At 48.1% G+C, this 27744-nt stretch overlaps 1 protein-coding gene across 29 annotated transcripts in view; it reads left to right on the top strand.

The window, feature by feature from the left end:
* The window catches only part of NUMA1 (nuclear mitotic apparatus protein 1), an 81162-nt gene that overhangs the window by 46645 nt on the left and 6773 nt on the right, over positions 1 to 27744 (top strand). For 19 of the 29 annotated variants that reach the window (XM_015435420.3, XM_065529555.1, XM_045370275.2 and 16 more), the window contains 14 exons: positions 7645 to 7730; positions 12545 to 12624; positions 13752 to 13834; positions 14479 to 14559; positions 15929 to 16016; positions 17582 to 17705; positions 18219 to 18376; positions 18676 to 18793; positions 18893 to 19010; positions 19366 to 19506; positions 20824 to 20946; positions 21094 to 24459; positions 24911 to 24952; positions 26484 to 26552. In XM_015435420.3, coding sequence (XP_015290906.1) covers positions 7645 to 7730; positions 12545 to 12624; positions 13752 to 13834; positions 14479 to 14559; positions 15929 to 16016; positions 17582 to 17705; positions 18219 to 18376; positions 18676 to 18793; positions 18893 to 19010; positions 19366 to 19506; positions 20824 to 20946; positions 21094 to 24459; positions 24911 to 24952; positions 26484 to 26552 — 4677 coding nt within the window. The remainder of the gene's footprint in view (positions 1 to 7644; positions 7731 to 12544; positions 12625 to 13751; positions 13835 to 14478; positions 14560 to 15928; positions 16017 to 17581; positions 17706 to 18218; positions 18377 to 18675; positions 18794 to 18892; positions 19011 to 19365; positions 19507 to 20823; positions 20947 to 21093; positions 24460 to 24910; positions 24953 to 26483; positions 26553 to 27744) is intronic. The other 10 variants (XM_074014546.1, XM_065529562.1, XM_074014550.1 and 7 more) reach the window with 1 other exon arrangement.

Here is a 27744-nt window from a genome sequence, read left to right as displayed (position 1 = left end):
CTGGGCATGGTGGCTTATGCCTGTAATCCCAGCACTTGGGGAGTCCAAGGCAGGTGGATCACCTGAGGTCAGGAGTTCAAGACCAGCCTGGCCAAGCTGTTGAAAGCCCCCGTCTCTACTAAAAATACAAAAATTAACTGGGTGTGGTGGCGGGCACCTGTATTCCCAGCTACTCGGGAGGCTGAGGCAGGAGAATCACTTGAACCCGTGAGGCGGAGGTTGCAGTGAGCCAAGATCACACCATTGTACTCCAGCCTGGGCAACAGAGTGAGACTCTGTCTGAAAAATTAAAAAAAAAAAAAAAAGGGTAAATGCTGACCTTAGTGACCAACATATGCAGGGACTTTGGTCTTCAAAGGTCTTTAATCTTAGGACAAGGTTCTTGTCACTTTCTTCCCCCCTTTCTGTCTGTTGCCATTGTCCATCAGCAAGTGTTGCCTTGCTGATTACTCCATCAAAATTCTTTTGCTAGATCATTCATGTATTTTCTGCCACAGACAATGGCAAATGAAAAAATAATAGGATGCATTGGATATTTAAAGCTAGAGAGGCTGGATGTGGTGGCTCACACCTGTAATCCCAGCACTTTGGGAGGCTGAGGCAGGAGGATCGCTTGAGCCCTAGAGTTCAAGACCAGCCTGGGCAACATGGCAAAACCCTATCTCTACAGAAAATTAAAAAATCAGCTGGGCATGGTGTCGTGCACCTGTAGTCTCAGCTACTTGGGAGGCTAAGGTGGGAGGATCCCTTGAGCCATGAAGGTTGAGGCTGCACTGAGTCATGATTGTACCACTGCACTCCAGCCTGGACGACAGAGTGAGACCATGTTTCAAAAATCTATATAAAAATAAAAAATAAATAAAGCTAAAGAAACAGAGGAGACCATGGGGCGTGGTGATAAATATGGGCCTCAGAGTCAGATGCCCAGCATGGAATCACAGCGCTGGTCCCTCTGACCCAGAGCAAGTTGGCCTCTCAGTATCTTTTTTTTTTTTTTTTTTTTTTTTTTTTTGAGATGGAGTCTTGCTCTGTCGCCAGGCTGGGGTGCAGTGGCGCAATCTCGGCTCACTGCAACCTCTGCCTCCTGGGTTTAAGCAGTTCTCCTGCCTCAGCCTCCCGACTCGCTGGGACTACAGGCGCACACCATCACGCCCAGCTAATTTTTTTGTATTTTTAGTAGAGACGGGTTTCACCATGTTGGCTAGGATGGTCTTCATCTCCTGACTTCGTGGTCTGCCCTCCTTCGCCTCCCAGAGTGCTGAGATTACAGGTGTGAGCCACCGTGCCTGGCCAGTATCTTTTTTTTAATGGGGATGATTTTAAATGAAAATACCTCATAGAGTTCTACTTTTTCTTGGCACCATGAAAAAAATAAAATACCTCATGGGGTTATTACAAGGATAATGAGATACATTTAGTGTGCACAAGTACCCACACACTTGCAGTCATTTAGCATAATATCTCAATAAATCATAGTTCTTCGTATTTAAAATATTTCCTGGGCATGCTTGTTGAAGTAGGATATTTTAGTATTCACCCTGAGTACTGATTAATCAGGGCCAATTGGAGAGCCAACCATTTTTCTTTTTTTAAAAAACAGACATAGAGTCTCATTCTGTTGCCTAGATGGAGTACAGTGATGTAATCATAGTTCACCGTAACCTCAAACTTCGGGGCTCAAGCAGTCCTTCCACCTCAGCCTCCCAAGTAGCTAGGACCACAGGGGTACATGCCATGCTAATTTTTAAAAACTTTTTGTAGAGATGGGGTCTTTCTAAGTTGCCCAGGCTGGTCTCAAACTTCTGACCTCAAGCAAACTTCCCACCCTGGTCTCCCAAAGTGTTGGGATGGCAGACGTAAGCCACTGCACCTGGCTGCCAACTTTTTTTTAAATTAGAGAATATTTAAAAGGAAATGAATTTTTAATTTCCAGTTAGGGTTGAGTTAATAAGACAGGTTGTTTTAGTCATGATCAAATCTTAAGTGAGGAAATATATGTTTAATGAACAAAATATTCATTCTTAGTCTTCAGTTTCTGAAATGGATGTAATTTTCTTTTGTGTAGCTTAAAATGGGTATTTTTATATTTATATATTTTATAATTATATTGCATGCCGTTTTATTCTCTATTAGGAACATTGTCTCTTCCTTCTCCTACTCTCCTCGCATTTCCCCCCAAAAAGGCTGGTTGGGTTTTAGGGGAACCTGAGCAACATCTCTAATTCAATGCAAGTAACTGAATGTTGGGGGCTTCTTTAGCCACATCATTTTATGTTGATTGGTTTGTTTATTTAGGTTCTAGGCTTGTTTTTACAGTGACTACTACTGTTACAGAGAATAAACACAAGACTAATTTTATTTATTTATTTATTTAGAGACAGTGTTGCTCTGTCACCCAGGCTTGAATGCAGTGGTGTGATCACGGCTAACTGCAGCCTCCACCTCCTGGGCTCAAGCAGTCCTCCCACTTCAGCCTCTCTAGTAGCTGGGACCACAGTCATGCACCACCATGCCCGGCTAATTTTTTGTATTTTTGGTAAAGACTTGGTTTTGCCATTTTTTCCCAGGCTGGTCTTGATTTCCTGAGCTCAAGCGATCCACCCGCCTTGACCTCCCAAAGTGTTAGGCATGAGCCACTGCACCTGGCCTAAGACTAGTTTTATTTATAGCAGCTACTTATATCCTTTTCTCAAAAGTCACAGTAAATATGCATGAGGCCAGCTCACACCTGTAATCCCAGCACTTTGGGAGGCTGAGGTGGAGGATCACTTGAGCTCAGAAGTTTGCAACCACCCTGGGCAACATGGCGAAACCCTGTCTCTTCAAAAAATACAAAAATTAGCTGGGCGTGGTGGTGTGCTCCTGTGCTTCTAGCTACTCAGGAGGCTGAGGTGGGAGGATCACCTGAGGCTGTGGAGGTTGAAGCTGCAGTGAGTTGTGATCGTGCCACTACACTCCAACCTGGACAATAGAGTGAGAGCCTGTCTAAAAAGAAAAACAAAGAACATGCATGAAATTGTTAAAAGTATTGTTATATGTGCCGGGTTCAGTAGTGCACACCTGTAGTCCCAGCTACTTGGGAAGCTGAGATGGGAGAATTGCTTGAGCCCAGGAGTTTGAGGTTGCAGTTAGCCATGATTGCATCTGTAAATAGCTGCTGCACTCCAACCTATAACATAGCAAGAGCCTGTCTTTTAAAAATATATATGAATATAGTTATAGAGAATTTTTTTCAATTTAAACAAAAGTTGTGGAGCTAAAGCAAATTTTATGAAACTGTAGTAGCATGAAATAATGCATCTGTTATGTTAGTGAGAAGAGTGGCATAGAACATACACATACACACACATGGTAATTCCAACTACAGTTTAAAAAAAATTACTGGCCAGGCGCGGTGGCTCAAGCCTGTAATCCCAGCACTTTGGGAGGCCGAGACGGGTGGATCACGAGGTCAGGAGATCGAGACCATCCTGGCTAACACAGTGAAACCCCGTCTCTACTAAAAAAATACAAAAAACTAGCCGGGCAAGGTGGCGGGTGCTTGTAGTCCCAGCTACTCGGGAGGCTGAGGCAGGAGAATAGCGTAAACCCGGGAGGCGGAGCTTGCAGTGAGCTGAGATCTGGCCACTGCACTCCAGCCTGGGCGACAGAGCGAGACTCTGTCTCAAAAAAAAAAAAATAAATAAATAAATAAATAAAATTACCTAGGAAAAAACGAAATAAATACGTCAAAATGGAAAAAGTACCTGTATTAAAATACTAGAATTATTGGGAGTTCTGTTTTTTGTCTTCTTAATTTTCAGTAATTTATAACATAAAAATAAATTGGTGGTTTATTTTATTAATACTTAAATTATAGCTTGAAACTATTCTGTAAACAGCAGTTAATAATGAATAAACTGTTACAGGATATTTTAAGATTTGACAACCTTAAGCAACCCTGCAATCCTAAAGGGCAACTCTTAAGTTACATGGTGAGCCTGGTCCTCACTCTCATGTTTTATGTCCTGACTAGAGATGAAGGAACTTCTCTACTTCCTTAACTTTTAAATAATTCACAGGAAGAAAAGTCTTTTTATATCCATGAAAGGAACTGTGGCTGGATTATTACCCAATTGGTATATGTGATGAATCCAGATTCCTTAGGAGACTTTACATCAGCTAATTGGTATGATTTTTTAGTCTTGTTAGTGAACAAGCATCCATAGCCCTTGAATGTTTTACCTAGATTGCAGGTATTGATAGGAGATGGTTTCGCCTTGGCAGTCTCTCCATTTTCTGCAGGTAAAATGGAATCTTGGCCTGAAGTTTTCAGAATCTTCTTAGAAAACTTACAATGACCTATCCTGACCAATTAGATTGAGCTTTTTTCAAAAGACAGTATAAATATTTTATAAATATATTAGCAAACTCTTTAAGATGTCAATAAGTCACATTTTATTTCACATTAAAAAACTTTTAATCTGTTTTAATTTGGATTCATCTAAAAGATTCCCCTTTTTGAGATAGGGTCTTGCTCTGTGACCCAGGCTGGAATGCAGTTGCATTCATGGCAGCCTGGAACTCCTGCCCTCAATCCTCTGCCTCCCACCTTAGCCTCCTGAGCAGCTAGGACCATAGACATCACAGACATGCACCACCATGCTGGGCTGTTTTTTGTTGTTGTTGTTTTTTGTTGTTGTTGTTTTAATTTTTTGGTGACAGGGTCTTGCTCTGTGGCCTAGGCTGATCTCAAACTTCTGGCCTCAATCGATCCTCCCTCCTCATCGTCCCAAAGCACTGGGATTACAGGCATGAGCCACCACACCTGGCCTAAAAGTTTTATTTATTTATTTATTTATTTATTTTTTTGAGACAGGGTCTCAATCACTCTAGTTGCCCAGGCTAGAGTGCAGTGGTGTGATAATAGCTCACTGTAGCCTTGACCTCCTGGGCTCAAGCGATCTTCCCACATCAGCCTCCCAAGTAGCAGGGACTACAGTAGCATACAGGCGCAAGCCACCTCACCCAGCTAATAATTTTTTTTTAATTATTATTTTGTAGAGACAGGGTCTCCTTATGTTGCCCAGGCTGGTCTTGAACTCCTGGCCTCAAGCAGTCCTTCTGCCTCAGCCTCCCCAAGTGCTGGGATTACAAGCATGGGCCACTGCACCTGACCTTAAAGTTGTTTCTAAATGTGAAAGTATGGCCGGGCGCGGTGGCTCAAGCCTGTAATCCCAGCACTTTGGGAGGCCGAGACGGGTGGATCACGAGGTCAGGAGATCGAGACCATCCTGGCTAACACAGTGAAACCCCGTCTCTACTAAAAAAAAAATACAAAAAAACTAGCCGGGCGAGGTGGCGGGCGCCTGTAGTCCCAGCTACTCGGGAGGCTGAGGCAGGAGAATGGCCTGAACCCGGGAGGCGGAGCTTGCAGTGAGCTGAGATCCGGCCACTGCACTCCAGCAAGGGGGACAGAGTGAGACTCCGTCTCAAAAAAAAAAAAAAAAAAAAAAAAAAAGTGAAAGTATTTAACTGAAATAAATACTATCATGTCTGTAGAGGAATCATTGATTTTTTAAAATCCTCTTAATTCTATAGTGCATGCAGCTAACTTAACTGTTAAGAAATACAAATGTTATATCTACTTCATTATTTTAATTTTATTAGCCATAATAGTGCCTTATGTTTAATACTCTTTTTTTTTTTTTTTTTTTTTTTTTTTTGAGATGTCTCACTCTGTTTCCCAGGCCACAGTGCAGGGACACTATCATAGCTCATTGTAACTTCTCCAGCTCCTGGGCTCAAATGATCCACCCACCTCAGCCTCTTATGTAGCTAGGACTTACAGGCACCATGTCCAGCTTGCTTGCTTGCTTGCTTGCTTATTTATTTATTTGGTAGAGACAAGGTACTGTTATGTTGCCCAAGGTGATCCTAAACTCCCAGCCTCAAGCAGTCTCCCTACCTCAGCCTCCCAAAGTGCTGGGATTACAGGTGTGAGCCACTGCGCCTGTCCTACTTTGTATTTTTTTAAATGTGTTTTTTAAATGCATCCATAATCCATTTGAGCTCACACTGGTCCTTTGAAGTAGATAAGGTAGGGGTTCCATCCATTTGGCACGAGAGAAAACTAGTGCAGAGAGAAATAAAGTTTATAACAAAGGTTGCTGGCAAGTTTCTGGAGGAGCTGGGCCCAAAATGTATATGTACTGGCTCCCAGCCCAAATATAGAGAATACATTTATAAGCAATAGAATCTAGTTGTCTGCACATAACCACTATGCTGAAGTTCTTTAAAATACCTTGTTTCTTAAAGCAGGCTCAGTCTCTCTCCCCTCTTAGTGCTGAATATGTGAATAATTAACTTAGCAAACCGTTTCTTCTTATAGTAATAAAAAAGTAAACTTCAGCTCAGATTACTTCTGAACTTTACTGCCTATGGAATTCATGAGGTTTTCCTGTAGAAGTCGACGTGTATACTTATTGAATAACCTGTGTACCTGATGCATGTGACCCCTGGTGAATTTTCTAGTGGTAAAAACTGATTTAGATGTATGCCTATCTGAAGCCAAAGAATGGGAACAGGCAACTAAATCAGAATAAGAAGTTTTTCTTTGAGATTCCCAGCCCAGCTCGTCATCTTCTTTCATTCCCACCCCATTTTTTTTCCTTTCCTTTTCTTTCTTTTTTTTTTCCTTTGGAGACAGGGTCTTGCTCTGTCACCCAGGCTAGAGTACAGTGATGCAATCTCAGCTCACTGCAGCCTCGACCTCCCTGGGCTAAGGTGATCCTCCCACCTCAGCCTTCTAAGTAGCTGGGACTGCAGGTGTGTGCCACCACACCTGGCTAATTTTTTGTATTTTTTGTAGAACAGGGTTTCACCATGTTGCCCAGGCCCGTCTTGAACTCCTGAGCTCAAGTGATCTTCCTGCCTCAGCCTCCCAAAGTGCTAGGATTGCAGGTGTGAGCCACCACGCCTGGATCCCTCCACCCACTTTTTAAAAAATCATCTTGTTCCCCTATTGTTTTTCCCTTCTCCCCTCAGCCAGAGTTTTATGTGTGGAAAGAATAAAAATGCGTTAATAAGATTTTATATCTTTGTGGGAGTGTATAGCATATATGTAATATTTATGTTTTGAATAGATATTTGAAAACTCAAGAGCTACAAAGGGCTATAATATAAAAATCCAAGAGATATAGAAACTTATAATGTAAACATTCAAGAAATACAAAGGGCTATAGTACATTCAAGAGCTACAGAGAGTTATAATGTAAGAGCCTTTCTTTTCCCACCTCAGACTCCCTGCTGTCAAACTCCTCTCTTTAGAAGCAATGTTAGTACCAATTTATTGGTGTATCCTTCCAAAAGCATTTTATGCCTAAAAGTATACTCCCAGTGCTGGAACATCTTAGGAGAGTTTAAGCTTTTATTTAGTTGAAGCCAAAGGAAGGACTCTCTGATGGTTGCATTTCAGGTGGCTGTAACTGGATGAGTGAGTGCAGCAGCACTCCTTCCTGAAATTAAAAACCTGAGAATCATCAGTTCTTTTATTCCTATAGCCTACAACTGTAAGCACTCACATTGAGCCTCTGGGAAAAGGAGCAAACCACATTGCTTCTGGCGTTTGTAACGTCTCACTAGGCTGTTCCCCTTGATTCACAGGTGAACAGTCTACATGTGGCTGACCCTGTGGAGGCTGTGCTGCAGCTCCAGGACTGCAGCATCTTCATCAAGATCATTGACAGACTGTGAGTACACACCATACGTCTCTCTAGCCTCTAAGGCAAAGCTGATTGCTGGGGTGGGAGCTGTATTTGTTCTCTTTACTTGGTGATGGCTATGACCAGAAATCAGGGGCAGGATTGGGACATCATAAGCCAGGGTGGGGCCTAAAGGCAAGAATACATTGACTTCATCTTCCAGTCGCTGTGCCACTCCATGGGAGAGGTTTCGCGCTTGTCCCATCCTGAGGCTTCTGCACTCTTGCACAGGAGAGCCTCCAAGGCTCCATGCCCTCACATTCTTACAAGTGCTCACTCTTGGGCTCCCCATTCTCTTGTCCCACCAGAAGCCTTCTACAACCCTCTTTTCTTGACTCATCCCTACCCTATGCCACAAGCCCTCTTTGCAACCTTCTGAGGGAAGAAAGGGAAAGCTCTCACATCTGAAGGAAAGAAGAAACACCTAGAAATCTCATCTGTAACTTGTTAGCACAGTACAGATATGCCTCTTTCTAAGCCATTATAAAATAAATACACTTCTGGGGTTTTTACTGCCTCAATTAACTTGTTTTCTGAGGTCCAAGAGCATTTAAAAAGCTTGTTGTTACCATGCAGCAAGGATTGTGGTTTGGCCTTTTGGTCTGTGTCTTTAGCACATTTCCTTTGAACATCACAGTTATCTGGGAAATGAATAGAGTGGGGCTTCCTCCCAGTATCCTACCTTTTTGGGACCGAGCATAGATCAGTCATTGTCTTTTTTTTTTTTTTTTTTAAGAAAGCACATTAGATTGTTTACCCCAGGCCAAGGATAAACTGAAGTGTTGAAGGTGTTTATGTGCCATACGTGGCAGTTAGGAACTGGTATTAGGGACTCACATCTCTGTGAAGCAAGCACTTTACCCATTCATAGGTAACAGCTCATTGATAGGGAAAGAAGGTAGAGTTAAGCTTAACAAAGGCCAGAACTGTGTCTGATTCATCTTGGGGTCTTCCCTACACTACATTGATTAGGTTTAGTTAATGTTTGTTGAGTAAAGAGATGAGTTGGTATTCTCCATCAGCAAGGTCTAGTGGGGCTGAGTAGCCCAGGACAGATGGGTCTGCTAAAGTGGTTTTTTATTTGAAATGTGTGTTGGTCGTGGGTTGTCTTATAGGATTTTTAAAAATTCCATATTCTCTAACCGGGACCTGCCTTAGTAACTCTAAAAGAAGTCACTGTTCTTATTTGGGTCCAGACACTACCATTTTCTCTTCCAGTTACCCAGGCAGGACATTTCAACATCATCTTGACTTCTCTCTCTCCTTGGTGCTGATCTCTAATTGGTCATCATCCTCTCTGCTCACAACCAATGTCCCTCCCTCTGCCTCATTCTAGTTCTTCTAGCCTAGTTCTTCTCTAATCTGCCCTTATTGCAGTTCATTCCTATACATGAGTTCTCAATAATCTTTCTCAAATCTTGTTTTCTTTGTGACACTTCAGTGACTCTTCATCAAACCTCAGTGAGTATTCATTTTTAATAGGTAGAAATCTAAAATTTTCAGCCTGGTGTTTAAGATCTTTCATCAGGGGGTCATTTCCTCTCACCAGTTTTGTGTCCTGCTTTTTTTTCACCCCACTCAACACCACCTCATTTTTTTTTAATCTTATAGAAATTCTTAAATCCTGGATTCTGTTAATTGCATTATTATGGTGCGGCTTAACTTGTTCCACTGTTCCCCTTGCTGCCTATATACTGAAAATTAGATCTAAGCTTGATTCACTTTTTTTTTTTTTTTGGCAAAGACACTTCACAGTTGGGGTTGTGTACCACCTGTAAGTCAGCATTTTGGAACTTCTATTGAAAATCATTATTTTGCAAACCCTAAGGAAGTGACAGATCCAGGCACCTACAATTAATGGCTGGTAAAACCATTAGGCTGGCAATACCTAACTCTGTGTTTAATTTTAACCTCACTAAAAGTGAAGCAGCCAGGTATAATATGCCTTGTATTGTAACACAAAATATGGGGCAGCATGCTTTTATGACCTCAGAATAGATCAAGGAACTTTTGCTTTTGAAGAGAGAAATTTCCTTGGCCTGGTGACAAGAGCAGTAGATGTGCCCAAGAGTAAGGATGTGTGTTGTCCTTGGGTTAGCCACTGTAGGTTTATAACCTGGTAGGAAATTTTCATAGGAAGCATCAAAAATTCAAGATGCTCATTTTCAAGTTGTCTTCTAGGGTGTTGCCTGAACCTAGGCTGCAGTAGAAGGGGGAGTTGGAGGTAGGCGATATTAAAATCCCAGGTTAACGCTCATCTCCATCTCAGATCCAGCACATTGCAGACCAGCTTCCTTTTGGGAAATGGAGGTTCTTGGTTAATATGTTCTGGCTCTTACATTTCTGGTACTGCTACTAGTGCCAACCTAAATCAGCAGCCTAGTTCTCAGCAGAAGGCAGCAGAGGATGGCAAGGTTGAAGGGTAGATAGAAGCTGTGAGAGTTGGATGACTCCTGTCTGCACACTGGACAAGGGGCGCCCTGAGAAAAATAATTCTTTAAAAAAAAAAAAGAAGCTGTGGGACTTGAGGAGGGTTTAATTGCTTGGCCACTTGGCCTTCTCTATGGGAAAATTAACTGGGATCAACCCCTCTGACAAGTTTCCCTTTCTGTTCTTCTGTGCGTGAATAGCCTAAAGCAAAAAAGGCTGTCCCATCTCTTTGATAGCTGTGAGGCTTGAACAACAAAGTATAGTGGAGGCATTTTGCCAGAAAACTTACAGTTCTGATGTTTATCTTGCTGACATTTATTTCTGCTCTTCTCAGTAAAAAGCATCCCTCAGTTGTCAGTCAGCCCATGTGTATTGAGCACCTACTTTATTCCTTGCTTTCAGCTAGTGCAGTTGGAGTGGGCAGTTGTAAATGGTGCAGTTGCATTCATGAGTGCTGCAGGAAGACCTGGAGGACAGCGGAGGCATGACTGGCAGGAGTTGTGGATGGCTTCCTGACAGAGATGAGACTTCAGCACTGTCTTAAAGGATGGGCTGGATTTCTGTAGGATTACTGTTGTCCAAAGCATGCTCCATGCAGCTTTACTTAAACCAGGCTTTGTGAGGGGTAGGGGGAAGGGTTTTGTGATCAAATAGGTTTAGGAAATAATGCATGTTGTATCTTCTATAAAAATGTTCAGTTTAGTTTAACCCAGCATTTCTCAAACATTTCACCTGAGAACCTCTTTTTATTTTTAGTTAATGGAATACTCTGAGGTAAATATTGCTCCACACTGAGCCAAGGAGTCACAACATTCCAGATTGTGGGTGGGTAGGGGAAATGGCTCATTTGGGAGTCTGTAAGAGATTAGCATCTCCTTAAGACTTTGTAGGAGTCTCTGATCTCAGACCAACTATCCAGACAGAGTGCCTCTAGTGGGGGATTCACTTGGAAGAAGCCTTTGTAATCACATGGGGTATGGGGGGAGGTACACTCATAGTCTTGGCTTGGATGACGCTTGTGCTTTCATGATGTCTCTGGCATTGGAAGTTTCTGGACCTGCCCTGCCCTCCAGAAAGTTGGCTGAGAACTAGGGGTTTAGATTCTCACTAATCAGGATCTCCCACTGTAGCCTAGAGAATTCAGCTTTCTAACTGAAGTGGTATTTTACCTGCTGCTTCTGAAAATGGAACCGCAGTTAGCTAGGGGATCCAGCAAAGTTCCCCCACTAGGCTGAAGGCTGAGATGGCAAAAGCCTCCCAGAGGAGGATCCCAGGGATTAGTATTCTTTTTTTTTTTTTTTTTTTTTTTTTTTTTTTTTTTTTTGAGACAGAATCTCCCTCTGTCTCCCAGGCTGGAGTGCAGTGGCACCATCTCTGCTGACTGTAATCTCTGTCTCGGGTTGAAGCAATTCTGCCTCAGCCTCCTGGGCTGTGTGAGAGCTCCCCCTGCTGTCTCCCTCTCCTCATGGCTCTCTTCACACTGCCTGCTTTTCCAGTAAAGCAAGTAGAGACAAGAACCACTAATCGAGAATACTAGTCCTGGCTGGGCACGGTGGCTCCAGCCTGTAATCCCAGCACTTTGAGAGGCTGAGGTGGGTGGAGGTCAGGAGTTTGAGACCAGCCTGGCCAGCATGGCGAAACCCCATCTCTACTAAAAAATAAAAAAATTAGCCAGGTGTGGCGGTCCATGCCTGTAATCCCAGCTACTTGGGAGGCTGAGGCAGGAGGATTGCTTAAACCCAGGAGACAGAGGTTACAGTGAGCCGAGATCGTGCCACTGCATTCCAGCATGGGCGACAGAGTGAGATTCTGTCTCAAAAAAACAAACAAAAAACTAGTCCCTGGGATCCTCCTCTGGGAGGCTTTTTGCCATCTCAGCCTTCAGCCTAGTGGGGGAACTTCACCCTGTCACTTCAGAGCCTTGTTTCCTCCTGTTCTTTCAGTTCTTGGATGTGTTTTTTCTTCCCCATGGTCTTCTCTCACTCTTACCCTAGGTGTGTTCTCCAGGCTTCCTGACAGCTTAGAGTTGAGACATTCCAGATGGTGTAATCTAGCTTCCCATTCATCTGGGCTGCCTCCATCTCCTCTTGGCCCCTTTCCACAGAGCTTTTTTATATTTGCAAAGAGGATGATAGAATGCCATCTTTTCCAGAAGAACCCCATGCCTCAAGTCCCCACTTCCCACCCACCAGACAGTTCCTTCTGGATAAATGGTGTCCTGGTATCTGTCACCTGTCTCCCAATCTGATCTGGATCTCTTCTAGATCCAGCAGAGATCAAGACTGGAAGGAATGGGGAGGTAGTATGAAATGCAGCAGCAAAGAGGCAAAGATTGCTGAATACTCTGGTCCTAATACTTGCTCTTTTTCTAGCCATGGCACTGAAGAGGGACAGCAAATCTTGCAGCAGCCGGTGCCAGAGAGACTGGACTTTGTTTGCAGTTTTTTGCAGAGTAAGCACCTTTCTTATCCAGCTATGAAGAAGCTGCTTCCTCAGCTCGTGGGATTGGAGAGTCCAGAGGAACTAGTTCATGAGTGTCTAGAGGAGAAAAATTTCAAGACTCCCCACTCTTTAACACAAAGATGAAAACAGCTGGTTCAGATCCCCTGGGTCTTGTGATGCCTCCATCAGTTGGTGTAAGAAGAGTGTCCCTTCAGTCCCAGAGCCCTTCTCAGAGATCTAGGTGTAGCCAGAAGGTTACTTTTTGGGACCTATCACCTTGAACTCTTTGAGCACCTTAAGTTTCTGTTCCCCCCCAGCTTCAAGGAGATAGAAGCGAGAGTCTTTCCCTTGCAAGAAAAACTATTTTTCCCAGATAACTTTCAATTCGTTGCTTAGGCGATAGGTGTAGGGGCAGAGGCAGATTAAGGTTGATCTTGACCTCCCTCACTGCTTGTGTGACCTTTCTGGATGTAGGTTCCCTATGTATAATATGGAGACGATAGCTGCTCTTCAAGTGGATGGGTGGATTAAATAAGAACATATGCAAAGCTTCTAGTACAGTGCTTTTCAGCTCCCCTCCCCTTGTCCAGCCTTAGACCACACAGTCCTCGTCTTTGACATGGGGAGCTAGCTGCCATCTCCACTCCTAGAGAATTATAGGAAAAGTGAGGCTATATTTAGATAAAGCAAGGTGTTAATAATTGAGCCCAGACCCTTGGGCAGCATGAGAGTCAGGTATCCCCAGGTGTCCTCCTCTGACCTAGCTGCAGGTTTCCTCTGTGATCTCAGTTGGAACAGGATTCTAAGTGACCTGGCATCTCTGGGCTCTTCCTCTGTGGTGCTGAGAGAGAGTTGGTGAGTGGGTGGGAGAGTGCAATGTCATGACCCAGAGTTGCTGTGAATTCCCAGGCTGCTTTCTTCTTCCATTATCCCTGTAGCCCTTGGATTGACCCAGGATAGAACTGACTTCAGATGGAAAATTGTAAGGCAGGGGAAAGAGGGCATAAGGAGTAAGGAGCCCTACATCTCATAGCTCCACCAGAGATAGCCATTCTGCTCCCCAGATTTAAGTGTTCTGGGATTTCAGGTATGGTTCCCAGGAAGTTCACCCTGTTTTCTACATTGTTGTCATTGCAGAAAATCAAAAACATCCCTCTTCTCCAGAATGCCTGGTGTCTGCACAGAAGGTGCTAGAGGGATCAGAGCTGGAATTGGCCAAGGTACTTATGGAATACCCGACTGGGGAGGCGGAGCAGGGTTGGAGTGATGGTACCCGAGGGACCCTGCAGGGCCTTCTCTTAACCCAAGGGGAGATGATGGGTGCTTTATTTCTGGGGCTCTAGTACATTGGAGGTGGAATCAGGCAGCCACCTGTCTGAGTCAGAGGCTGATTTAGCCCAAGGATTCTAGGAGCCCATGATCTTATGACAGAGATTATGAAATAAACAATAGTTTACTAGACCATTACTGCGGGCCTTGGTGGAGACCTGGCAGAAATCAGGTCTCACTCGACTATCACCAAATTTTTATTATAGCTCAGTCTGCGTCATTCCCTCTGTTCTTTCTGGGTGCTGACCTATAGAGGGTACCTAAAGCTTCTCACCCAGGGTTCCATGAGTCCAGGAATTGAGCCATGCAGGAATCTTGGTGCTCAGCTTTTTGTATAGTGTACGCTGTGTCCTCAATTGAAAAAAAACCCCAAAATGTTTCCTGGAGCTATTAAGGATGGTGGCCTGGGGTTGCTGAATTCTAGGACTTTCAGAAGAATCGCCAGAATAGCTCAGAGTCCCCAGAACTGCCCAGAATGGGGCCACTGAGACAAGAGACAGCCCCACTCAGTGACTGCCTCCTGTTTGGCTTCTAGATGACCATGCTGCTCTTGTACCACTCTACCATGAGCTCTAAAAGTCCCAGGGACTGGGAACAGTTTGAATATAAAATTCAGGTAAGCCCTTGTGCCTCCATGCCACCTAGCGGGCCTAGCCCGTGCTTCACCTCACCTGACTTGTTTTTCTTTGAACAGCAGATACTGGTCTTTTTAAAAATACAGTTATAACAGTTATTGCCATTCATCATAGAAAATCTGGGAAATGTTGAAAAGCATGCAGAAGGAAATAACAGTTGCCGATAAACTCATTCCCAGAGGTTGCTAACATTTTAAAGGATGTACTTTCAAGTCCTTTTTTATGTGCATATATTTAACTGTAATATATGTTTTAGGATAATACATAGAAATTATTCTCTGTTCCTATATGTGTTTCTGTGTGTGTGTGTGTGTGTGTGTGTGTGTGTCTTTCCACAGAACTTGCACTTCATTTATCTCATCCTTTCCTCTGGTAGGGTCATCTGGAAGAGGCCAACATAGTTATATATAAAAGCTTCCTGGCCGGGTGTGGTGGCTCACACCTATAATCCCAGCACTTTGGGAGGCTGAGACAGGAGGATTGCTTGAGGCCAGGAGTTCAAGATCAGCCTGGGTAACATAGCGAGACCCTGTCTCAACAAAAAAGATTTTTTTAAAAAAATGAACTGGCCAGGCATGGTGGCTCAAGCCTGTAATCCCAGCACTTTGGGAGGCCGAGGCGGGCGGATCACGAGGTCAGGAGATCCTGACCATCCTGGTGGCTAACACGGTGAAACCCCGTCTCTACTAAAAATACGTAAAACTAGCTTGGCGAGCTGGCGGGTGCCTGTAGTCCCAGCTACTCGGGAGGCTGAGGCCGGAGAATGGCGTAAACCCGGGAGGCGGAGCTTGCAGTGAGCTGAGATCTGGCCACTGCACTCCAGCCTGCGTGACAGAGCGAGACTCCGTCTCAAAAAAAAAAAAAAAAAAAAAGAATTGGGTGTGGCAGTGTGTGTCTGTAGTTCTAGCTACTTGGGAAGCTGAGGAGGAGGAGTTGACTCCAGGAGTTGGAGGTTATAGTGAGCTATGATTGTGCTGCTGTGTTCCAGCCTGGGTGACATAGCAAGACCTTGTTCCTTAACAACAATAACAATAAAAGCAACTTTCTGATTGTGTTACTTTCCTTAACAGTCACTTCGCTTGTGGTCAGGAGTGCAGTCAGTCAGGAACTCTGATTTGGGTACATCTTGAGGGGAGGTGGGAGGGAAGGGAGCAAGTGGGGTGAACATATCTCTAGTTGAATGTTGTTGGCTGGGTCATAGGACCTCAGCTCTGAGAGGGAGAATGGGATCCAGCAGGCTTCTAGGGCACGAGGGAGCCAGGGACTGGCACTGCCAGGGTGGAGCTCCTGGCAGCCATCCTTTCAGAGGCCTAACACCTCAGTGATGTTCTTTTTCTCTCTGTGGCCCAGGCTGAGTTGGCTGTCATTCTTAAATTTGTGCTGGACCATGAGGATGGGCTAAACCTTAATGAGGACCTAGAGAACTTCCTGCGGAAAGGTGAGTAGGTACATACTCCTGAGAATCCCCTCATCTCTGAAATGGGGAATACTAGGATCCTGAGTTGTCAAGAAGTGCGGTGGGGGTTTGTTTCTGTCTGCAACACAAGGCAGAGTTGGTGGTCAGGAAAAGTGTGTGTAATGGAGTAGGTCGATTTCTGGGTCATGTATCATCTCAGTTCCTATGGAGCTCCTCCTTGCTGCCTGGCAGCAGTGATGTAGGATATTTACAAGTGATCATACCTACTTTTGTTTTTTATTTTTTAAACAATCATTACTCTAGGCTTAGAAGCTGATAATGTGCAGTCTTTTTTTTTTTTTTTTGAGATGGAGTCTCTCTCTGTCACCCAGGCTGGAGTGCAGTGGTGTGATCTCAGCTCACTGCAACCTCCGCTTCCCAAGTTCAAGCAGTTCTCCTGCTTCAGCCTCCTAAGTAGCTGGAATTACAGGTGCATGCCACCACACCTGGCTAATTTTTGTATTTTTTGTAGAGATGGCGTTAAACCATGTTGATTAGGCTGGTCTCAAACTCCTGACATCAGGTGATCTACCTGCCTCAGCCTCCCAAAGTGTTAGGATTATAGGCATGAGCCACTGCGCCCAGCCCACAGTCTTTTAAAAAATGTTTTTCCCATCATGTAGCACATGTTCTAGGTGGAAAGGCAGATACATAAACCAGGAAATATGATAAGGAATCTAAGTATGGAATATATCAATGGTCTCGGCTGGTGCTACAGTAGAAAGAGTGATCGTTCTGCTGGTCTTCTGAGGAAGAGGTCAGCTGGTGGATGATAGGAATGTAAGAAGGAGGTCTAGGCGAGTTCTAGCCATTGAGTTTGATGTTCCTTGTATTCAGGTTCCTCATGAGACCTTCAGGTGGAGATGTTGGAAATGTGAGTCCAGAATTCAGGAGCTGGCTCTGGACCAGAAGATAGGTTTGCAAGTCAGCATTGGATGGCCACTGAATCCGTGGGCACTATGGGCAGAGCCAGGAGGCCCCATCAGATCTCTGGGAGCTTAGAGGGTGGGTAGAGGAGGGAGGAGCAGATGAGGAGACTAAGAATGGGTAATTAGAGGTAGGAAAGTCCTACAAAAGTGGTCACAGAAACCAAGGAAAGAGAAGGGTTTTGAGGAGGGCATTTTGGAGGTACAAGACTTTGGGGGGAAGAATTCCAAATGGCAGTCAGTGGCTCTGATAGGAAAGGTTGTTGGGGGCTGCGAGGAGATCCTGCTCAGGGCTCCCCAAGCCGTCTCTGCAGTATGGACTTGAGGAAAAAGCTGAGCACTTGGTGCAGTTTCTGAGCCAGAGAACACCCTCACTCCACTGTGCTCTGAGTAGTGATGCTCTGTAGAAATGGAAGCCCTGCACTTTATTTTGGTTAGAGACACGGAACTGTGGATAACCCAGACACCAGGTTCTGCCCAGTGCCTTCCTTGGTAGTTTACATATAAGTATCCACAGATTCACTCCCACTAAGGCCAAGTTCTCAGATTGCATAAAGATGCAAATCTTTTCACCTTCTTACTAATCTTTGTTGATTTATTTTGTCTATTTCTTACCCCCAGCTCCTGTCCCTTCTACCTGTTCTAGCACATTCCCTGAAGAGCTCTCCCCACCTAGCCACCAGGCCAAGAGGGAGATTCGCTTCCTAGAGCTACAGAAGGTTGCCTCCTCTTCCAGTGGGAACAAGTATGTTCTGGGCCTTTCCTCCTGGGATAGGGCCTCAGCATCCATCTATTCCTCACATTCCTACCTTCTAGAGTTAAGCTGTTGACCAGCCTCTAGGAGTGCTTGGAGAATCCTGTAGATCTGGGATCTCCTCACCTCCCCAGTATTAATGGGGGGAATTGGTTGGGATTTGTCATGCGCAGAAGGTCTCCCTCAAAAGCTGTTCCCTGTTTATGGAATACCCTTCTTCCTCAAAGACTACAATGAAGTCCCTTCTCTTAGTACATCTCTGCAGAGCCAAGGATAATGTATCACTTTTTTTTTTTCTGACAAAGAAATTAAGGCAGTGAGAAGAAAAATTTTCTCAAGATCATGTCATGAGGCTTGAGGTAGCACTGCAAATAGAACCCAGGTGCACAGGCCTCCCAGCTGCTAGTGGACACTTCACAGACCCCACTCCCTTCCTGCTGCCTGTTGCTGATTGCTTCAGATCTTAGGCTCTTACCAATGCAACTGGGCCTTTTCCCTCCTCAGCTTTCTCTCAGGTTCTCCAGCTTCTCCCATGGGCGATATCCTGCAGACCCCACAGTTCCAGATGAGACGGCTGAAGAAGCAGCTTGCCGATGAGAGAAGTAATAGGGATGAGCTGGAGCTGGAGCTGGCTGAGAACCGCAAGCTCCTCACCGAGAAGGGTAGGTGGCTGGCACGCTGGCAGATGTGTGAATAGACTTGCCAGAAGGATGTCCCTTTGGGCTCGCATGTTGTCCCCTCTGCTGGACCCTGGAGCTTAGAGCTCAGCCCTGGGCCTGTGGTCAGGCTGACCTCCTGGAAGTTGGGTTCTGTCTTTGTCCCCATCTTCTCTTTCCCTTAGATTGGATACCATATTCCTCCTCCTCTGTATGCCTCCTCCTCCCTATGCCACCTCCTCCCTTCCCCTCCTGCACATAGTTCTGTGCTGATTCTCCTCTCCTCCTCCCTCCACTCTGGGCAGATGCACAGATAGCCATGATGCAGCAGCGCATTGACCGCCTAGCCCTGCTGAATGAGAAGCAGGCAGCCAGCCCACTGGAGCCCAGGGAGCTTGAGGAGCTACGTGACAAGAATGAGAGGTACAACTCTCCCTGCATGCCTTCCCAGGCTCCCGCCCCTCCGTGCACCCAGCCAGGGGCCCATCCATACTCTCTTCTCGCTGCTTCCCTCCCTCGCAGCCTTACCATGCGGCTGCATGAAACCCTGAAGCAGTGCCAGGACCTGAAGACAGAGAAGAGCCAGATGGATCGCAAGATCAGCCAGCTTTTGGAGGAGAATGGAGACCTTTCCTTTAAGGTGGGTGTTAAGGTGGTGTGTGCATGGAGGCCCCTCAGGGCTGAGGCAGTCTGGAAGGCTCCCCAAGAGAGGGTTGAGAAGAATGTCCCAGCACCTGTCTTACGCTGCAGTCTCTCCAGAGACCTGCATATTTTGCCCCTTTCCTTGTCCCCTAATTGGCTGCTTCCCGGGTACTGGGTTGTGACCCTAAAGTTTGATTTATGGTCCTGAATTAGAGGTGTGATGGCTGTGATTGGTTTGTGGAGGGTTGGCAGGATAATTGGAGGCATCCAGCCCCTGGGGTTCAGGGAGCAGACAGCAGTGGTAGGGTCAGCATTGACCCTGGGTGATGGGGATTCTCACTTGCCCATCTCAGCTGCGGGAGTTTGCCAGTCACCTGCAGCAGCTACAGGATGCCCTCAATGAGCTGACAGAGGAGCACAGCAGGGCCACTCAGGAGTGGCTGGAGAAGCAGGCCCAGCTGGAGAAGGAGCTCAGCACAGCCCTGCAGGATAAGGTAACCCTCTGCTGGGGTCACAGCCACAGTCTTGACCACATATGCAAAGCTGAATCCAGTTTACCACTGTGCTCTTCTGGGCCTTTGGGTATTAAGCTGCTTTCTCTTCAAGGTTTGATAGTGTGCTGTAATTGAAAGGTTGAAAGGTTGTGGGCTTCAGTCTAGTACACCTTTCTTTTTTTTTAATTTATTTTTATTTTTTTCCCCAGTCAGTGCCCTCACTTTATAGTATACCTTTCAATCCTATCTCTGGTGTTTATAAGATGTGGATCTTGGACAAGTTAATCTAAGCATTCTTTCCCTAAAATGGGAGTAATAACGAGTAGCAGCCTTACCACCTATTATGAGAAAATGTATGTAAAGCACTTCACACATTACGTAGTGTAAAGTAAGCTCTCAGTGAACCAGTTGTTATGGTTGCTATTGGTAAGAACCCAACTTGGCCACTTAGTAATAACCATGTAGCCCTTGATCTTGGCACTTAGCATCTGCTTCAGGTTCTTGCTCTGTAAGAGAAATAGTAATAGCTGCCTCTCACATTTGTAAGTGAATTAGAAATTCAGGAATGCACCCAGGCCGGGCACGGTGGCTCACGCCTGTAATCCCAGTACTTTGGGAGGCCAAGGCGGGTGGATCACCTGATGTCAGGAGTTCGAGACCAGCCTGGCCAGCATGGTGAAACCCTGTCTCTACTAAAAATACAAAAAGAAAAATTAGCTGGGTGTAGTGATGCATGCCTGTAGTCCCAGCTACTCGGGAAGCTGAGACAGAAGAAGCTCTTGAACCTGGGAGGCGAAGGTTGCAGTAAGCCAAGATCTCGCCACTGCACTCCAGCGTAGGCGACAGAGCAAGACTACATCTCAAAAAAAAAAAAAAAATAGGGATGCACCCAGCACAGCCTCTTACAGGTGCTTAGTGAACAGTGGTGGTGAAGAAGTGGGTTTGGGACTGGGGGATGTTGCAGCTGCTGCCAGTGCTTCCCAGAGGATGGTGGGCAGCTGGTGGTGATTTGGATAATCTAGGACTCAAGACTTATCTGAGGAAGGGTATACAGTAAGGAAATTTGAAGTAAACTCAGCAGCCTTGGGGAAGTAGTAAGAAGGTCACATTATGATTTTATTCTGCCTTAGAACTAGGTCTAGAGTCAGATCCCTCATGCTCCCAGTTCCATGATTTCTGCTTTTTTCTAGGTCATGGCAAAGGAGTATCTTGGTAACAAGATGATGGGCCCCATGTTTGTTGATGTTTATGAGGGCTTGTGTGGTAATCTGGTGCCTGTTCCACCTCTCTGTTCACATGGGTCTCATTTACTCCCAGAAATGCCTTGAAGAGAAGAACGAAATCCTTCAGGGAAAACTTTCACAGTTGGAAGAACACTTGGCCCTGCTGCGGGAGAACCCACCCCAGGAGAAGGGCGAGGTGCTGGGTGATGTCTTGCAGGTAGGAATGCACAGGACGACCTGTGTGCTGGGAGTTGGTGTGGACTCACATTCAGTACCTTTGGGTTCCTGGTGTTCTGCCATTTCCAGAGGAGGCTTGGTGACTGAGGAGTCATGCTGATCCCAGTTTATCTCTTTATACCACCAGCTGGAAACCCTGAAACAAGAGGCAGCCACTCTTGCTGCAAACAACACACAGCTCCAAGCCAGGGTGGAGACGCTGGAGACTGAGCAAGGCCAGCAGGAAGCCAAGCTGCTTGCTGAGCGGGACCACTTTGAAGAAGAAAAGCAGCAGCTATCTAGCCTGATCGCCAACCTGCAGAGCTCCATCTCCAACCTCAGCCAGGCCAAGGAAGAGCTGGAGCAGGCCTCCCAGGCTCATGGGGCCCGGTTGACTGCCCAGGTGGCCTCTCTGACCTCTGAGCTCACCACACTCAATGCCACCATCCAGCAACAGGATCAAGAACTGGCTGACCTGAAGCAGCAGGCCAAAGAGGAGCAGGCCCAGCTAGCACAGACCCTCCAACAGCAAGAACAGGCCTCCCAGGGCCTCCGCCACCAGGTGGAGCAGCTGAGCAGTAGCCTGAAGCAGAAGGAGCAGCAGTTGAAGGAGGTAGCAGAGAAGCAGGAGGTAACTAGGCGGGACCACGCCCAGCAACTGGCCACTGCTGCAGAGGAGCGAGAGGCCTCCTTAAGAGAGCGGGATGCGGCTCTCCAGCAGCTGGAGGCACTGGAGAAGGAGAAGGCTGCGAAGCTGGAGATTCTGCAGCAGCAACTTCAGGTGGCTAATGAAACCCGGGACAGTGCTCAGACCTCAGTGACACAGGCCCAGCGGGAGAAGGCAGAGCTGAGCCAGAAGGTGGAGGAACTCCGCGCCCGTGTTGAGACAGCCTGCCGGGAACAGCATGAGGCCCAGGCCCAGGTAGCAGAGCTAGAGTTCCAGCTGCAGTCTGAGCAGCAAAAAGCCACTGAGAAAGAAAGGGTGGCCCAGGAGAAGGACCAGCTCCAGGAGCAGCTCCAGGCCCTCAAAGAGTCCTTGAAGGTCACCAAGGGCAGCCTTGAAGAGGAGAAGCGCAGGGCTGCAGATGCCCTGGAAGAGCAGCAGCGTTGTATCTCTGAGCTGAAGGCAGAGACCCGAAGCCTGGTGGAGCAGCATAAGCAGGAACAAAAGGAGCTGGAAGAAGAGAAGGCTGGGCGCAAGGGGCTGGAGGCTCGATTACAGCAGCTTGGAGAGGCCCATCAGGCCGAGACTGAAGCCCTGCGGCAGGAGCTGGCAGAGGCCATAGCTGCCCAGCGCACAGCTGAGAGTGAGTGTGAGCAGCTTGTCAAAGAAGTAGCTGCCTGGCGTGAACGGTATGAGGAGAGCCAGCAAGAGGAGGCGCAGTATGGAGCCATGTTCCAGGAACAGCTGATGACTTTGAAGGAAGAATGTGAGAAGGCCCGCCAGGAGCTGCAGGAGGCAAAGGAGAAGGTGGCAGGCATAGAATCCCACAGCGAGCTCCAGATAAGCCGGCAGCAGAATGAGCTAGTTGAGCTCCACGCCAACCTGGCCAGAGCACTCCAACAGGTCCAAGAGAAGGAAGTCAGGGCCCAGAAGCTTGCAGACGACCTCTCCACTCTGCAGGAAAAGATGGCTGCCACTAGCAAAGAGGTGGCCCGCTTGGAGACTTTGGTGCGCAAGGCAGGTGAGCAGCAGGAAACAGCCTCCCGGGAGTTAGTCAAGGAGCCTGCGAGGGCAGGGGACAGAGAGCCCGAGTGGCTGGAAGAGCAACAGGGACGCCAGTTCTGCAGCACACAGGCAGCGCTGCAGGCTATGGAACGGGAGGCAGAGCAGATGGGCAATGAGCTGGAGCGGCTGCGGGCCGCACTGATGGAGAGCCAGGGGCAGCAGCAGGAGGAGCGTGGGCAGCAGGAAAGAGAGGTGGCACGACTGACCCAGGAGCGGGGCCGGGCCCAAGCTGATCTTGCCCTGGAGAAGGCGGCCAAAGCAGAGCTTGAGATGCGGCTGCAGAATGCCCTCAATGAGCAGCGTGTGGAGTTTGCTACCCTGCAAGAGGCACTGGCTCATGCCTTGACGGAAAAGGAAGGCAAGGACCAGGAGTTGGTCAAGCTTCGTGGCCTGGAGGCAGCCCAGATAAAAGAGCTGGAGGAACTTAGGCAAACCATGAAGCAACTGAAGGAACAGCTGGCTAAGAAAGAAAAGGAGCACGCATCTGGCTCAGGAGCCCAATCTGAGGCTGCTGGCAGGACAGAGCCAACAGGCCCCAAGCTGGAGGCGCTGCGGGCAGAGGTGAGCAAGCTGGAGCAGCAATGCCAGCAGCAGCAGGAGCAGGCCGACAGTCTGGAACGCAGCCTCGAGGCTGAACGGGCCTCCCGGGCTGAGCGGGACAGTGCTCTGGAGACTCTGCAGGGCCAGTTAGAGGAGAAGGCCCGGGAGCTAGGGCACAGTCAGAGTGCCTTAGCCTCGGTCCAAAGGGAGTTGGCTGCCCTCCGCACCAAGGTACAAGACCACAGCAAGGCTGAAGATGAGTGGAAGGCCCAGGTGGCCCGGGGCCGGCAAGAGGCTGAGAGGAAAAACAGCCTCATCAGCAGCTTGGAGGAGGAGGTGTCCATCCTAAATCGCCAGGTCCTGGAGAAGGAGGGGGAGAGCAAGGAGTTGAAGCGGCTGGTGATGGCTGAGTCAGAGAAGAGCCAGAAGCTGGAAGACAGGCTGCGCCTGCTCCAGGCAGAGACAGCCAGCAACAGTGCCAGAGCTGCAGAACGCAGCTCTGCTTTGCGGGAGGAGGTACAGAGCCTCCGGGAGGAGGCCGAGAAACAGCGGGTGGCTTCAGAGAACCTGCGGCAGGAGCTGACCTCACAGGCTGAGCGTGCGGAGGAGCTGGGCCAAGAATTGAAGGCGTGGCAGGAGAAGTTCTTCCAGAAAGAGCAGGCCCTCTCCACCCTGCAGCTCGAGCACACCAGCACACAGGCCCTGGTGAGTGAGCTGCTGCCAGCTAAGCACCTCTGCCAGCAGCTGCAGGCCGAGCAGGCTGCTGCCGAGAAACGCCACCGTGAGGAGCTGGAGCAGAGCAAGCAGGCAGCTGGGGGGCTGCGGGCAGAGCTGCTGAGGGCCCAGCGGGAGCTTGGGGAGCTGATTCCTCTGCGGCAGAAGGTGGCAGAGCAGGAGCGAACAGCTCAGCAGCTGCGGGCAGAGAAGGCCAGCTACGCAGAGCAGCTGAGCATGCTGAAGAAGGCGCATGGCCTGCTGGCAGAGGAGAACCGGGGGCTGGGTGAGCGGGCTAACCTTGGCCGGCAGTTTCTGGAAGTGGAGTTGGACCAGGCCCGGGAGAAGTATGTCCAAGAGTTGGCAGCTGTACGTGCTGATGCTGAGACTCGTCTGGCTGAGGTGCAGCGGGAAGCACAGAGCACTGCCCGGGAGCTGGAGGTGATGACTGCCAAGTATGAGGGTGCCAAGGTCAAGGTCCTGGAGGAGAGGCAGCGGTTCCAGGAAGAGAAGCAGAAACTCACTGCCCAGGTAAGGTACTCAGCCCAACCACCCTCCCAACGATCAGGAGCTGAGAGCATGGGGACATCGATCCTGTGTTCCAGGGCCTCTGGCTCCTACACTGGAGTGTCTTGCCTTTCCTCATTCACTGGGTGGCAGAAAAGGAGAGGTGGCTGATGGAGTTCAAGTCTGTTGCCCCTGTCATCCTAAAGAAAATGTCAGTGGCCTCCCCTCTCCTGAAGGCTCTGTCACTGGAGAGTCAAGCTGTGATGACCACCAGCCCATACAGAGGTGCACCTGCACTGGATGCCTCAGGAGCCACTGGGGACTAGAATCAGTCTAACTGGCATTTTTAAACTTACTGTCAATCTAGCGCCTTAGGGGAAAGTATCAGAGCCTCAGTGAGGTCAGCCTGGCAGCAGGGCTGGTGCCTCTTTGGCCTCATCTCACTCTGTCTCCATTGCTCCTCCCCCATGTACAGGTGGAGCAGCTAGAGGTATTTCAGAGAGAGCAAACTAAACAGGTAATGCCTGGGGTCCTCGCTAAATGCTGGCTGCTTAAACGGTGACCAGTTTCGGTGCATGAGCCCGGCTGCAGCTTGCCTCCGCCAGCTCCTGTTGTGAACTGTTTGTGAAGGGGGCAGGGTCAAGCCATGGAATCCAGGCCCAGGCTTCCCAGGAGTGCGGTGTGCTGGGCTCTCTCGGGCTTCATCCCACCCATCCCAGGTCGGCCCCTCCACCCTTCTGCACCTTCTCTCATCTGCCTGTCAGGGACAAGGGGTAGCACTGGCTTCATCTTTCCCACACCTGAACCAACGACAGACACAATCTTTGGGATTCTAAAACTTCCCAAGTACTGTGTCTAGTTAAGGATACCCAACTAAGAGGAACAGCAGAATTACCTATGGGCCTCGTTTAACATTGTGTCCCTTTTTACCAGAGTACAGCTTTATGGAAGCCTTGAAGGTGATATGCGAGGCAGCCCCCACAGGTTAGGGAGAACTGTGGGCTCAGGACACTTGCCCATCACTTTCTGGGGCTCTAACCCCAAGCACAGCATAGAGATGTCTGTAGCAGGAAGGCTGAGGGTGAAGTAGCAGGAGGGGTCTATACCAGATGGGGGCAGGGGAGTGGGGGGTCACATGGTCTGGCTGCCTCTTTCTCACGGGAATCTCTGTGTTGCCTGAGACATCGAGGCTATAGAGCTAGTGTTAGAGCACCCTTTCCCCGTCACTCTCCTACCCAGCCACCCCAGGACTGCCGAAAAATTGGGCCCTCCTCTTCCTCTAAGGAGCCTGTGATAATGGGGGAGAATCAAAGTGAATAGCAAACAGTTAGCAATGGAGCCCTTGCCTCTCCCCTGTGCTGCCTGGTCATGCTTGAACTCCCAGAATACTTGAAGCAGCCAGGGGTGCATGGGGCTGTTATGTTCTTTCTTTTCCCCTACTCCCTGTGCTCCTCTTTGTGGGAGTTGGGTGGGCTTTGGAGTACATGTGCTACACCTGCTCTTGTCTTCCAGCAATCTGTTCCCCCAATGCTAACCACAGCAGCCATGCTGCTAGCACCAGCCCTAACAGCCTGTGGATGTTGGGAAGAGGTCTGAGCATCTGTGGGCTTGGGCTTTGGCAGTTTCTGGGAGGGAGGCATGGCAATTCATTGAGTATGTCGGCTAGAATTACAGACTAGGTCCTGGGAAGGTTGCGGCTGCAGAGTGGTGGCAGCAGCAGGGTGGTGGTGAAGTGTCAGCTCTGCAGAGTCAATTCCGATTCTGGAGGTGACAGGGGTTGGGCAGGCCTCTTTCTCTGCAGGCTCAGGGTAGAGGCAAGTATGGACAGGTGGCCCTGGCAACATTTATGTGTTAGATTGCCTCACTCAGGCCCTGCCAAGCAGCCTGGGCAGCAGGCTGTTCCCTAATTGGAGGCCAGAGAAAGGGCCTGAGTTTATTCTAGGAATACTGGGGATCCTGGTCTGGGCCACCCCATGATGGGTAGACATCTGGGATGAACATCCAGGGGAAGTCCTCCTGAGTCTTCTGTCCTCCTCTTCCCTCCCCAGGTGGAAGAACTGAGGAAGAAACTGGCTGACTCTGACCAAGCCAGCAAAGTGCAGCAGCAGAAGCTGAAGGTGGGGCAGCTGGGGGAACGGGTCTGGCCTCTGGACAGGGGAGGAAAGCTGTTCTCTAAGCTCTCGGGCCGTGGGGGTGTGGGGGCAGAGGAGGGGCACCCTGTGTTCCAGGCAGCCCTCCTAGGAAGCCTGTGGCTTAGAAGCCCCTGCGTGTGTCTTCTGGGAGCTCTCAAGAGACAACCAGGGTGGTTCCCATCTCTCAACTGTCTCCACTACAGCAGCTACTAGTCATGTGTGGTTATTGAAATTTATTAAAGTAAATCCAGTTCTTCAATCACACTAGCTACATTGTGTCCCTGCTCAGTAGCTACATGTGGTTAGTGGCTGCTGCATTGGACAGCACAGATACAGAACTTTCCACCGTTGCATAAAGTTCTGTTGAACCATGTAAGTCCAGATAGTCTGGGCAGGGAAAGAACGAGTGTCACCAGTGTTGAATATTACAATGCAGTTTAATAACATTCTTAATGATTCCAACTGTGTCACCTTCTTTGGTTTAATACTTGCTTTCTGCAGTTCTAGGCTGCACAGCCTTTAGTCAGGGGCAAAGGAATTGGACATCAGTGGTATTGGGACTCACTAAAGCCCTGGTGGGTCCTAGGAGTTGGTGGGAGCTCAGAGCTTCATTTCATACCATGGTGCCACAGCATGTCTTGATTGCAATAAACAAATGTTTATTCTGCTCCTTGTGGGGCCTGTCCTGTGTTAGGAGAGGCAAAGGTGGGATGTTTCTGTACAGTATCTACCGCAGAGTACTTGCTGGCCTTGCAGATGGACAGAGAATCAGGCCCTGTTCTTAAGGAGTTATAGTCTGGACAGGAGGCAGTGTGGGCATCATAAATAAGCCCCCACGGGCTTTTGGAGTTTAGTGGACCAAGTCTTACTCTGCCATTTAGTCATTGTTGCTATGGTCAATTTGCTTAAATCTTTGAACTCAGTTTCCTCCTCTGAAAAGGGGATGAAGTGACTTCTCAGAGTGGCTTTGAGGAGAAACAAGTTCCCCTGTCCTCAGAGAGCTCACATGCCAAGTGCCTCACTCCAGGCTCCGCACCTGGGTGTTCCTCGAGGATCGGTTCCCTTCCTCCTAGGGGAGATTGTGTGTGCATGCAAAGAGGGTGAGACAGTTTGTGTCCTATCTCAAAGAAGGCAAAGATAGGGCAGGAGCTGGTCAGGGAAAGGCCACTATGGATGT

This window comes from Macaca fascicularis, chromosome 14 (assembly GCF_037993035.2).
Source record: "Macaca fascicularis isolate 582-1 chromosome 14, T2T-MFA8v1.1".
Lineage (NCBI taxonomy): Eukaryota > Metazoa > Chordata > Mammalia > Primates > Cercopithecidae > Macaca > Macaca fascicularis.
This window is presented reverse-complemented; position numbering and strand designations above follow the sequence as displayed.